The sequence below is a fragment of the Hypomesus transpacificus genome, unplaced genomic scaffold (genome assembly GCF_021917145.1).
Source record: "Hypomesus transpacificus isolate Combined female unplaced genomic scaffold, fHypTra1 scaffold_301, whole genome shotgun sequence".
NCBI lineage: Eukaryota > Metazoa > Chordata > Actinopteri > Osmeriformes > Osmeridae > Hypomesus > Hypomesus transpacificus.
In genome coordinates this window covers 102,532-115,663 of record NW_025813828.1, presented here as the reverse complement: position 1 = coordinate 115,663, position 13,132 = coordinate 102,532, and the positions used below count along the sequence as shown (strand labels likewise).

General features: G+C 48.3%; 3 protein-coding genes across 3 annotated transcripts; 2 read left to right on the top strand and 1 right to left on the bottom strand.

Annotated features, from left to right (window-relative positions):
* Positions 1-684: 684 nt before the first annotated feature.
* On the top strand, positions 685-1,639 carry LOC124463755. Its single transcript, XM_047015539.1, has 2 exons — positions 685-1,063; positions 1,161-1,639. Exons 1-2 carry the CDS (start codon positions 685-687, stop codon positions 1,637-1,639), a joined length of 858 nt encoding a protein of 285 aa, XP_046871495.1.
* Positions 1,640-4,997: 3,358 nt separating this feature from the next.
* On the bottom strand, positions 4,998-8,471 carry LOC124463754. The gene is made up of 4 exons (XM_047015538.1): positions 8,383-8,471; positions 6,467-6,585; positions 5,310-5,953; positions 4,998-5,212 (listed from the first exon to the last, which is right to left on the bottom strand). The coding sequence occupies exons 3-4, from the start codon at positions 5,944-5,946 to the stop codon at positions 4,998-5,000; spliced, it is 852 nt and encodes a 283-aa protein (XP_046871494.1). The 5' UTR covers positions 5,947-5,953; positions 6,467-6,585; positions 8,383-8,471.
* LOC124463750 (E3 ubiquitin-protein ligase Mdm2-like) lies at positions 8,332-9,941 on the top strand. Its single transcript, XM_047015533.1, has 4 exons — positions 8,332-8,504; positions 8,767-8,816; positions 9,160-9,245; positions 9,413-9,941. Exons 1-4 carry the CDS (start codon positions 8,359-8,361, stop codon positions 9,605-9,607), a joined length of 477 nt encoding a protein of 158 aa, XP_046871489.1. The 5' UTR covers positions 8,332-8,358; the 3' UTR covers positions 9,608-9,941.
* Positions 9,942-13,132: the final 3,191 nt, after the last annotated feature.

Sequence of the window (13,132 nt, the reverse complement as noted above, 5' to 3'; positions counted from 1 at the left end):
TAATGTGTCATATCACATGTGTATTATTAAACATGCCTATACTGTTACTTCCATCCACACAGCAATGCCTACCCATGATGCAGACATGCAGGTAACTAACATGTGTTTTTTTATCCATAGAAAATCTCTTGATTGTAGTATTTGACGAGTCGTCAACGCTTTTAATTCAATGAATGAACGTGTTTACTTGCAGGGTGAAAATTCTGTTCTGGCTACAGTGGATACGGAAAACATGAGGTATACGTTTTCAGTCATGTTAACTAGGCTTTGAGTAATTGTTTCCAGTGATCATTATTTAATTTCCAAAATTGGAAACTGCATGTATAGACAAGACTAGATCAGATGTGTTTCAAACTTGTTCACCGACTGATTGTGCAATGCTTGATAGATTAATATTCCTGACACTCCTATTAACTATCATTCATATTTTTCACTTACACGCAGGACGACAGCGGATGCTGACCATTTGAGATACACCACGACAGCTAAAGAAAACACCAGCAACCTTGCGCACCGGCGCAGTCAGTTTAACGGAGTTAAAGAATTTCTCTGTGACGAGGACGTACACATCTCTGTTCATCCAACTCGGGTGACGGCATACGAACAAGATACCTTTCTGGAGTACAGATTTGATATTGATGGTGTGGTGCTAGAGCTCCAGGACCTGGCGGCCATCAAAATGCCATGGCCCAGCGGGTCGCTCCCAGCCCTGTCCTCATGGCGGACCCCGTCGACCGGACGCCAAGCCCTCGCCACTCGCCACCCGCGGTGTCGCAGACAGACTCCAGGCACGGAAGTCCCCAGACCAAGCGACCCTTGTCTCCCCAGGACGGACTTATGCGGGGTGCCCCGTCCAAGCGACCCTCGTCTCCCCAGGACGGACAAATGGAGGACGCCGCCGAGCCAAAGAAGCGTCGCGTTGTCCTGTCCTACGAGGACTTGGACCCAGCCATCAGGGTTCGGGTTTTGGACTACAGGCCGGCCGTTGTGGACAAAAGAGAGTTGCTCACGGAACTCCAGCTGGCGCACCTCTTAATGTCACTGGACCACTTTGAAATAAGAGGTGAGTGAGTAACGGGGGAATATGCGTATAGTTTGTAACACTCAAAGTAAGGCACAGACATCTGATACTTCTGTTCTCCCTGACTCTTGTTTTTCAGATGCCGTCGATTTGGAGCACAAGGCCGTGCAAGTCATCTGCCTGGGCGCCGTCCACGGAGTTTGGCCTGATCAGCCCTGGGCGCCGCCCAATTGCAAAAAGTCTGGCGCCCGGTCCCCAGAGATTGGTGGTGCCTCTCTGTCGGGGCTGGAGGCGGCAGGTTCCTCTACCTCCGCGAATGGCGGCTTGCTCGCATTGGCCCGCTCCGCTGCGGACAGTCTTCTTTCTAGGGCGCCCATGTGCCGTAGCATCTTGGCCTCCAACTCTGTGCACCGGGCAGCCGCCTCAGCCATCACACTCCTCTGCACCTGTTCCACTTCGTGGGCAAGCCTGCCACACTCTGCCTTCAGCTCCATCACTGTCTGGCCAACTGCTCCTTTTAGGGCGTCGAACTTGATCTCCAGCAGTTCAATCTCCGAAAGCGCCATGTCTTGGTCGTTGCTCATGTTAGCCTTGCAAAAAAAAACACAAGACAGGTGATTGTCGTTGTCATTGACTAGCGTACAGTTACTGATGGCCATTCGTAGTCTCTTAGAGTAACACCCTCAAGCCATACATTGTGAAAAAATACTTACTTTTGTAATCGACAACTGTTTCACCTTGTCGTCGCTGTCGTCGGTCAGTTGGTATGAACAGAAGAGAAATACAATCTATGGCTGTAAAGTTTTGGGCTGCTTCTATTGGTCCAAAAAGCTGACCAGGGTCAATTGGAGTTAACTCCCGTTGCTGGGCTGTTACCAGGTAAATACGTTTTGGGCTGCTTCTATTGGTCAAAAATCTAAGAAGGGTTGATTGGAGGTAACTCCTCTTTCCACGTTGTGCGCTGCGCTGTTGCCAAGTCAATTCTAACATCGAAACAAGTCTACGTTGGCCCCCTAATGTTTGTATATGTGAGTCTGGAAACAAACAAGATGTTGTTTGGAGGACATATTCTCCTTGACCAGGATTACTTCAGGTCATCGTCCATACATGTAGAGCCGAAAAGTGATCTGCTCTTGCATTGCCATCTAGTGGGCACTTTAGCGAACTGGGCAAAAACACTGTTATGATACATTGCATAAAAACACTGTGTGTAGTATTTGGCAAATATTGTTTCAATCCTTTCCTGCAGCCATTATGATGTCTCTCTCTCTGTGTGTGTGTGTGTGTGTGTGTGTTTGTGTGTGGTGGGGGGGTGGGGGAGTGTCTTGCACATTGACACCCGGCTCATTGAAATGTGCACTGTTGTATTGTTCTCTTGCACTATCAGTTTATTTGAGGTTATATTGTAAATTATGACTACATATATTTTAATTTATTCCCCTTAGTATTAGCTAGACCCCCCCTTAGTATTAGCTAGACTTTCACTCTTCCCCTTGAATATTGAATGAGTGATTGGGATTTGCTTGTCACGAATGGCATCTAAACTCTGAATGGTGTCTCCACACTCAATTTTGCTCAATAAATAATAAACACGTTTTGCAACAGCTAAACTTGACTTTCCACACTGGGAAAACGTGTCTGAGCATTCCAATCAATGTAAAGAAAACACAGTCTCATGGCAATAACATTTATATGACACTATTAACATTACAACACCAGAACAGGAAAGAAGATAAAACATTGGATGAACACATTGAATAAAACGAGAATAAAATAGGCCGAACAGGGTAGTGTCAGTGTTCTTGAGTCCGATCCGCTAGGGCTGCCGCTTGATCGAGGGACTTGCGTCTTCGAAGGTGGTTTTTTATTTTCTCCATCACGTAGTTGAGGAAGGTGGTGCGGCAATTCTCCGGGGCCCAGGGTTGTACAGGCCAAACTTTGTGCCTTTCGCCTCTGTGTATAATGGCACTGGCCTTGTTCTCCAAACCGACGGTGTCTGAAAAGCAAGAAGTCACACAATACATGGATATATCAGACGTGTGTGTGCCTTGGGATTATCATCAAAAAATACATTCGGTCCCCCCCCCAATGTTGACTCAATGGCTACGGCCTTGGTACAAAGACGGCAAAGCTTTCTCACCCTTGATGTCTAGCTCCTTCATCGACAACGCAAAGAATGCCAGTTGTAGCTCGGAGAGCAACTCTCTGCTACTAAGTGCAGCCGGCTTGTGGTCGAGCACACACTTCCCCAAGCCGGCATCAAAGTCTGTGTAGGTTCGGACCAGATCCACCTCTGCTTTTTTTTCCTCCGGGGCACATGTCGGAGGTTGGTGGCAGGGCGCACGACGTTTGGGCCTGGAGGCCATCGGCGAACCAGGTGTCGTCGGGGTGGAGCGGGTCGGTGTCCCCGGCAAAAAGTCTGGCGCCCGGTCCCCAGAGATTGGTGGTGCCTCTCTGTCGGGGCTGGAGGCGGCAGGTTCCTCTACCTCCGCGAATGGCGGCTTGCTCGCATTGGCCCGCTCCGCTGCGGACAGTCTTCTTTCTAGGGCGCCCATGTGCCGTAGCATCTTGGCCTCCAACTCTGTGCACCGGGCAGCCGCCTCAGCCATCACACTCCTCTGCACCTGTTCCACTTCGTGGGCAAGCCTGCCACACTCTGCCTTCAGCTCCATCACTGTCTGGTCAACTGCTCCTTTTAGGGCGTCGAACTTGATGTCCAGCAGTTCAATCTCCGAAAGCGCCATGTCTTGGTCGTTGCTCACGTTAGCCTTGCAAAAAAAAACACAGACAGGTGATTGTCGTTGTCATTGACTAGCGTACAGTTACTGATGGCCATTCGTAGTCTCTTAGAGTAACACCCTTCAAGCCATACATTGTGAAAAAATACTTACTTTTGTAATCGACAACTGTTTTTACCTTGTCGTTGCTGTCGTCGGTCAGTTGGTATGAACAGAAGAGAAATACAATCTATGGCTGTAAAGTTTTGGGCTGCTTCTATTGGTCCAAAAAGCTGACCAGGGTCAATTGGAGTTAACTCCCGTTGCTGGGCTGTTACCAGGTAAATACGTTTTGGGCTGCTTCTATTGGTCAAAAATCTAAGAAGGGTTGATTGGAGGTAACTCCTCTTTCCACGTTGTGCGCTGCGCTGTTGCCAAGTCAATTCTAACATCGAAACAAGTCTACGTTGGCCCCCTAATGTTTGTATATGTGAGTCTGGAAACAAACAAGATGTTGTTTGGAGGACATATTCTCCGTGACCAGGATTATTTCAAGTCATCGTCCATACATGTAGAGCCGAAAAGTAATCTGCTCTTGCATTGCCATCTAGTGGGCACTTTAGCGAACTGGGCAAAAACACTGTTATGATACATTGCATAAAAACACTGTGTGTAGTATTTGGCAAATATTGTTTCAATCCTTTCCTGCAGCCATTATGATGTCTCTCTCTCTGTGTGTGTGTGTGTGTGTGTGTTTGTGTGTGGTGGGGGGGTGGGGGAGTGTCTTGCACAATGACACCCGGCACATTGAAATGTGCACTGTTGTATTGTTCTCTTGCACTATCTGTTTATTTGAGGTTATATTGTAAATTATGACTACTTATATTTTATTTTAGCTAGACTTTCACTCTCCCCCTTGAATATCGAATGAGTGATTGGGATTTGCTTGTCACGAAAGGCATCTAAACTCTGAATGGTGTCTCCACACTCAATTTTGCTCAATAAATAATAAACACGTTTTGCAACAGCTAAACTTGACTTTCCACACTGGGAAAACATGTCTGAGCATTCCAATCAATGTAAAGAAAACACAGTCTCATGGCAATAACATTTATATGACACTTTTAACATTACAACACCAGAACAGGAAAGAAGATAAAACATTGGATGAACACATTGAATAAAACGAGAATAAAATAGGCCGAACAGGGTAGTGTCAGTGTTCTTGTGTCCGATCCGCTAGGGCTGCCGCTTGACCGCTACTGATGAGCCAGGTCTTCTAAATAGGACTGCCTCAGCTTTTCCAGCAGCGCTCGCTTGGCCACTGTTTTCAGGTGTGTCCTGATTTTGTCCATGACGTAGCACAAAAAGGTTTGGCTGCAATTGGGCGGCGCCCAGGGCTGATCAGGCCAAACTCCGTGGACGGCGCCCAGGCAGATGACTTGCACGGCCTTGTGCTCCAAATCGACGGCATCTGAAAAACAAGAGTCAGGGAGAACAGAAGTATCAGATGTCTGTGCCTTACTTTGAGTGTTACAAACTATACGCATATTCCCCCGTTACTCACTCACCTCTTATTTCAAAGTGGTCCAGTGACATTAAGAGGTGCGCCAGCTGGAGTTCCGTGAGCAACTCTCTTTTGTCCACAACGGCCGGCCTGTAGTCCAAAACCCGAACCCTGATGGCTGGGTCCAAGTCCTCGTAGGACAGGACAACGCGACGCTTCTTTGGCTCGGCGGCGTCCTCCATTTGTCCGTCCTGGGGAGACGAGGGTCGCTTGGACGGGGCACCCCGCATAAGTCCGTCCTGGGGAGACAAGGGTCGCTTGGTCTGGGGACTTCCGTGCCTGGAGTCTGTCTGCGACACCGCGGGTGGCGAGTGGCGAGGGCTTGGCGTCCGGTCGACGGGGTCCGCCATGAGGACAGGGCTGGGAGCGACCCGCTGGGCCATGGCATCCTCTGCCCGCCTGGCCCTTTGAAGGCGCAAGGCCGTCACCTCCAGTTCCGCTGCCGACAGTCTGCTTTCCAGGGTGGCCAAATGCTCCAGCATCCTGGCTTCCACTTTTGCACAGCAGGCCTTTGTCTCCGACGCCATTCTGCGCTGTGCCTGCACCAGGCCGTCTTCGAGCCGAGCGCACTCGGCCTTCAGCTCCTCGACCCTCTGGCTCACTGCACTTTGGAGAGCCTCCATTTGCATTTCGATGCTCATCTCTCCCCTGCCAAAAACACAGATAGGTGACAAACGGAGTTATATGCAGAGAAAAGCAGTGAGTGTGTGTGTGTGTGGGGGGGGGGCGGTGAGTGCGTGTGTGCGTGTGTGTGAGTGTGTGTGAGTGTGTGTGTGTGTGTGTTCGTTCCCTACACGACTAGGCCATGTCCCCAAAACGGATAGGCCATTTTGAGAGGCCTATAGCCAGATAATACATTTGTACACGTTTAGCAATGTACACGGTTTGGCTATAAAGTCCCAGATTCGTTTAGTATTCATTAGTCGGTTTGGTGAAGGAGGCTATATGCCCATCCGTGTGTATGGTAGCCAATAGTAGATTATGAATACGTCGACAATAAACGCTATGGCAGGATGGGCGCATTGCTCGGGACGAACAAACGTTTTATTAAGCCCTATACATGGCAAAGTTGAAACTCGTCACGACATTAACTAAGTATAGCACGATGATAGGAGACCGACACAAGCTAGAAAGTCTTACTTTACAAGAAGAAACACTTACTTTGTAATCGACAACAGTTTCACCTTCTCCACAGTGTAGTCGTTGCTGTCGGTCAGTCGGTATGAACAGAAGACATACCATCTATGGCTGATCGATGTTCCTTGGCCCTCCACCTGCAACTAACATAACACGGTGACATTGACCAGAGGCTCTGCCTTTACTATTTGTGCTCTTACTCTGCCATCTAGTGGGCACTGTAGAGAGAGCTTTACAAAGTTCCTAGGTCACTGATAATAACAACAAGATAGCCCCAAAACATCTCTCTTCATCAGGAATGTAGATATTATACTTATCATTTGGTTATATGGTTGCTTTTCTTGTGTGTGTTATTCATATATATATATGTATTCATATATATATATTGAATGAATATGAATATATATATATATATATATATATATATATATATATATATATATGACGGACTGCAGCATATGTGTTGCAATAACACGAATCCGTAACAGATCCTCTCATTTTGAAAATACACTTTTTTTTCCCGAAGTGTTTGTTAACCTGATTTTCTCATTTAATTGAACATGTTTCAATATGTTTGCCATGTGTAGTCGTGACGTCTATTCTCATTTAATTGAACATGTTTCAACGTGTTTGCCATGTGTAGTCGTGACGTCTTTCCATTTCCATTAGAAGCGCCAGTTCAGGTAACGGTGAGTGAGGCCGCGCGCACTGTAATTTGTCCGATAACAACAAATCTATGTACTTTGTGTCATTGCAATTTGCAATTTCATTTGTGACATTTGTAAAGTAGGGTTTTATTCTAGCTATATGTCATGTTAACTATTAATACGGTGTTGGCTATAGGCTAACCACACGACGCGTTTAAACTTTGCCAAAACTGTACCGTGCATTAGCCTACTGTGTAGCTAATTGAGACGCCACCGTAGCACTGTGGTAGCTAATATCACATTTGTAGTAAACATGCCAGGCAGAGTTGGTCTGAAATGTGGTTACTTTGCGATGTAGCTAGTGAACACGGCGTTGCCTACCATAACCATAACAATATTCTGGTTATCAGTTGTTCAAAGGTCTTGAAGGCTGGTCCTCAGGGACCCCCTGTCCTGCATATTTTAGATGTTGACCCTGCTCCAGCACACCTGATTCAAATGAATGGGTCGTTATCTGGTAATGCCTGTTACCATTCATTTGAATCACGTGTGTTGGGGCAGGGTTGGGGCAGGGTCAACATCTGAAACGTGCAGGACAGGGGGTCCCTGAGGACCAGGGTTGAAGACCTCGGAGTTGATGTATTAATCTGTGTCTTTGCTACAGATAGGCACGTCAACATGACCGGTTCCAGCCACAATCTTACCGTTGTAAGCAGCCCAGCCCCAGCACACAAACCCCTGCTCCCCCCTCTTTAAATACCAGAGCATGATCTAATGTTTTCTCTTTATTTTCTTATTTCTTCTCAGGTGAGACCGACAGGCGCACTTGGCCGCCTTCTGAAGCACGCGGGTGCAAATAAGAATGTGTACACCAGGAAGGAGGTAGATATTGTATCTTTTTTCATGTGTCACAAGTAAAGGTACAGGTGTTGGAATTATTTAGTTGTCCCTGCTCCTCTTTGATAGTTTCCCAGCAGCGTGTCCAAACAAATGACAAACATTTGGTCCTCACTCCAGCCTTTGCGCTGAAGTTTAGGGCAGTGGTTCTCAATCCTGGTCCTCGGGACCCCCTGCCCTGCATGTTTTAGACGTTTCCCTCCTCAAACACACCCGATTCAAATTAATGGCTCGTTATCAGGCCCATTTATTTGAATCAGGTGTGTTGGAGCAGGAAAATATATCTAAAACATGCAGGGCAGGGGGTCCCGAGGACCAGGGTTGAGAACCACTGGTTTAGGGCAACAGGGTTCTGGCCGGCTCTGACCGTGTATGTCCCCGCAGGTGATCTTCTACCTGGGCCAGTACATCTTTCAGAAAAAGCTGTACGACCAGAAGCAGCAGCACATTGTCAACTTAGGCGGTGATCCTCTGGGGGCCGTGCTGGGGATCGACACGTTCTCTGTGAAGGAGCCACTGTAAGGAACACACATTGCTCTCACACTAACACACAGACGTACACACACACACACACACACACGCACGCACACGTTTCAAGGGATTTCCATGGAGAGGAAGCAGTTGCCTAATGCCCTAATGGAAGTGTGTGTTATTTATTTTGAAATGTGTGTAGACCACGTGGCAGACAGCTAGCATCAGTGTTGTAACCCCAGGTGTGTGTGTGTGTGTGTGTGTGTGTGTGTGTGTGTGTGTGTGTGTGTGTGTGTGTGTGTGTCCAAGACGTTTCCTCTCCAGGCTGAGCCAAAATCTTGTTCCTGTGTTAAACCCAGGTAAGCGGTATAGGATGAGATTCACTGGAATGCAGTGCCAGAGATGCCCATCTCAGAAAGTGTATCGAGCAGGATCTGGTGGTTGACCGTGTCGAATGCTGCAGATAGGTACAGCAAAATGGTCACGGATGACCTTGAAGCAGCTCTGGCAGACTGGAGGGAATAGTGACTGACAGGAGGTGGGGCGATGAGAAAGGATGAGGTCATGAGGTCAGAGATCTCGGACAGAGGAGAGAAAGAGTTTAGACATGTAGTTGGGTCAGTCCTAGAGGAGGGATTGTGAGTAGGAAAAATGGGTTCAGGGAACTGACTGCTAACATCAACTACTTTCTTCTCAACAAAGGAGGGGAATCCACCGGTCATTGGAGAGGAAGGGGGCCAGGTTCGGCCAAAGAGGAAGAGGAGGAAGGGTGCGTCCACGGCACCACTGTGAGTCCTGACCTTTTAACCCCAGAGCCTTGCATCCATGGATACATGTTGACATCTCGGTACACAGTTTGTAAGTCACTTTGGAGAATGTGTGTTACGTATAGAAAATCTGCATATCAATATGTGTGGGTGTGGGTGTGGGTGTGGGTGTGTGTGTGTGTCTGCAGGCCGACCTACCCGCCAGCTTACTGGACCCTTGCTTCATGTGTCAGAGCCGTCCCAAGAACGGATGCATCGTGCACGGGGCCACCATCCACCTCATTTCCTGCTATCGATGCGCTCGCAAGCTGCAGAGGGGCAACAAGCAGTGTCCAGTCTGCAGGGAGCCTATGGAGGCTGTGCTGCTCCTGATTGTCTCGTAGTGCCATGTTAGTGTCTAATAAATATAAATATATGAACCTTGTCCTATTTGTATGTTACTTCTTGTTCATCACTTACCTTGTGTGTTACTTACCTGCGTTGGCGTTCATAGTTTCAGGACATCCCAACAGGTAACAACGATGACAAGGGCTCCTGGTCCTTTTTTAAATGTGGTTCCTGTTGATTTTCTTCTGCATTCCAACCTAGGGTTAGCAACCCTGAGCAAGGAAAGTCTAAAATGTGCAGGACAGGGGGGCCCTGAGGACCATGGTTTAGCACTCATGACCTAACCATTTGATTCTCTAACTTAGTCATTACAGAGCAATTGGTCCGTTATAAAATGTTTCCCCTCCGCCGGTACCTGATTTTAATGCTTGTTTGGTAAGGTGGTAGGGAGAAGCCCTACAAGGGTTTTAAAGATGAAAAGCCATGGGTTGGGTTGCTCGCAGAAGGACAGGGTTTTCAAACTACAAGTCCTGAGAATGGTGAGAAGGCTGATGACGAACGAGTAAGAGGGCCTGCATTGGGTTTTATTGGATGGGAATACCAGGTCAATGGTACCCCGTGGCACAAAGCAAAAATGCTTGTCAAAATAAAGTACCAATAAGTAGAGGTATTGGAAGACAATCACTGGGGTTAAGGAAAGATCTTACAAAGGCCTTATTGTAAGAAGATCATGGCAGACCAATGGTCCTGATGGACCGTAGCCTTCTGCCAGAGGCCAGTGACTGAAACAGGGAGTGTCCAGGGTGGGAGGAGTCAGCCACAATCTTCCTCGCTCGCCTCAGGGTCCTCGAGGCGTGCAGGTCCGAGGGAAGGTAGATTGGCTGCAATCACCTTCTCCGCGGTGCGGCTGCTAAGCTGCAGCCTGCTCTTGTCCTTACCTGTGGCAGCAGCATACCGAATGGTGATGGAGGTGGTGAGGATGGACTCAACGATTGCTATGTAGAAGTGCACAATCATAGTCTTTGGCAGGTTGAATTTCTTCAGCTGACACAGGAAGTACATCCTCTCTTGTGCTTTCTTGGTGAGGGAGCTAATGTTCAGTTCCCACTTGAGGTCCTGGGAGAGGATAGTGCCCAGGAAGCGGAATGACTCGTGTTGACTGGGGAGTCACACAGGGTGATAGGGGTGAGTGGGGCTGTGTTCTTCCTGAAGTCCACAACCATCTCCGCTGTCTTGAGTGCATTGAGCTCTAGGTTGTCCTAGCTGCACCAGGTTGTCCGCTTCCCATCTATAATAAGATTTGTGTCCACGAGAGATGAGCCCAATGAGGGTGGTGTCGTCCCCAAACTTCAGGAGCTTGACTGCAAATGACTGGAGGTGCAGCTGTTGGCGTACAGGGAGAAGAGCAGAGGAGAAAGGATGCAGCCCTGAGGAGATCCGGTGCTGATGGACCGGGAGTCAGAGACTTGCGTTCCCAGCTTAACGCACTGCTTCCTGTCAGACAGGAAGCCTGTGATCCACCTGCAGGTGGAGTCGGGCACGTTCAGCTGGGAGAGCTTGTCCTGGAGCAGGGTGGGGATGATGGTGTTGAAGGCAGAGCTGAAGTAGTGCAAGAGAACAATACAACAGTGCACATTTCAATGTGCCGGGTGTCATTGTGCAAGACACTCCCCCACCCCCCCACCACACACAAACACACACACACACACACACACAGAGAGAGAGACATCATAATGGCTGCAGGAAAGGATTGAAACAATATTTGCCAAATACTACACACAGTGTTTTTATGCAATGTATCATAACAGTGTTTTTGCCCAGTTCGCTAAAGTGCCCACTAGATGGCAATGCAAGAGCAGATTACTTTTCGGCTCTACATGTATGGACGATGACTTGAAATAATCCTGGTCACGGAGAATATGTCCTCCAAACAACATCTTGTTTGTTTCCAGACTCACATATACAAACATTAGGGGGCCAACGTAGACTTGTTTCGATGTTAGAATTGACTTGGCAACAGCGCAGCGCACAACGTGGAAAGAGGAGTTACCTCCAATCAACCCTTCTTAGATTTTTGACCAATAGAAGCAGCCCAAAACGTATTTACCTGGTAACAGCCCAGCAACGGGAGTTAACTCCAATTGACCCTGGTCAGCTTTTTGGACCAATAGAAGCAGCCCAAAACTTTACAGCCATAGATTGTATTTCTCTTCTGTTCATACCAACTGACCGACGACAGCAACGACAAGGTAAAAACAGTTGTCGATTACAAAAGTAAGTATTTTTTCACAATGTATGGCTTGAAGGGTGTTACTCTAAGAGACTACGAATGGCCATCAGTAACTGTACGCTAGTCAATGACAACGACAATCACCTGTCTGTGTTTTTTTTTGCAAGGCTAACGTGAGCAACGACCAAGACATGGCGCTTTCGGAGATTGAACTGCTGGACATCAAGTTCGACGCCCTAAAAGGAGCAGTTGACCAGACAGTGATGGAGCTGAAGGCAGAGTGTGGCAGGCTTGCCCACGAAGTGGAACAGGTGCAGAGGAGTGTGATGGCTGAGGCGGCTGCCCGGTGCACAGAGTTGGAGGCCAAGATGCTACGGCACATGGGCGCCCTAGAAAGAAGACTGTCCGCAGCGGAGCGGGCCAATGCGAGCAAGCCGCCATTCGCGGAGGTAGAGGAACCTGCCGCCTCCAGCCCCGACAGAGAGGCACCACCAATCTCTGGGGACCGGGCGCCAGACTTTTTGCCGGGGACACCGACCCGCTCCACCCCGACGACACCTGGTTCGCCGATGGCCTCCAGGCCCAAACGTCGTGCGCCCTGCCACCAACCTCCGACATGTGCCCCGGAGGAAAAAAAAGCAGAGGTGGATCTGGTCCGAACCTACACAGACTTTGATGCCGGCTTGGGGAAGTGTGTGCTCGACCACAAGCCGGCTGCACTTAGTAGCAGAGAGTTGCTCTCCGAGCTACAACTGGCATTCTTTGCGTTGTCGATGAAGGAGCTAGACATCAAGGGTGAGAAAGCTTTGCCGTCTTTGTACCAAGGCCGTAGCCATTGAGTCAACATTGGGGGGGGGACCGAATGTATTTTTTGATGATAATCCCAAGGCACACACACGTCTGATATATCCATGTATTGTGTGACTTCTTGCTTTTCAGACACCGTCGGTTTGGAGAACAAGGCCAGTGCCATTATACACAGAGGCGAAAGGCACAAAGTTTGGCCTGTACAACCCTGGGCCCCGGAGAATTGCCGCACCACCTTCCTCAACTACGTGATGGAGAAAATAAAAAACCACCTTCGAAGACGCAAGTCCCTCGATCAAGCGGCAGCCCTAGCGGATCGGACTCAAGAACACTGACACTACCCTGTTCGGCCTATTTTATTCTCGTTTTATTCAATGTGTTCATCCAATGTTTTATCTTCTTTCCTGTTCTGGTGTTGTAATGTTAATAGTGTCATATAAATGTTATTGCCATGAGACTGTGTTTTCTTTACATTGATTGGAATGCTCAGACACGTTTTCCCAGTGTGGAAAGTCAAGTTTAGCTGTTGCAAAACGTGTTTATT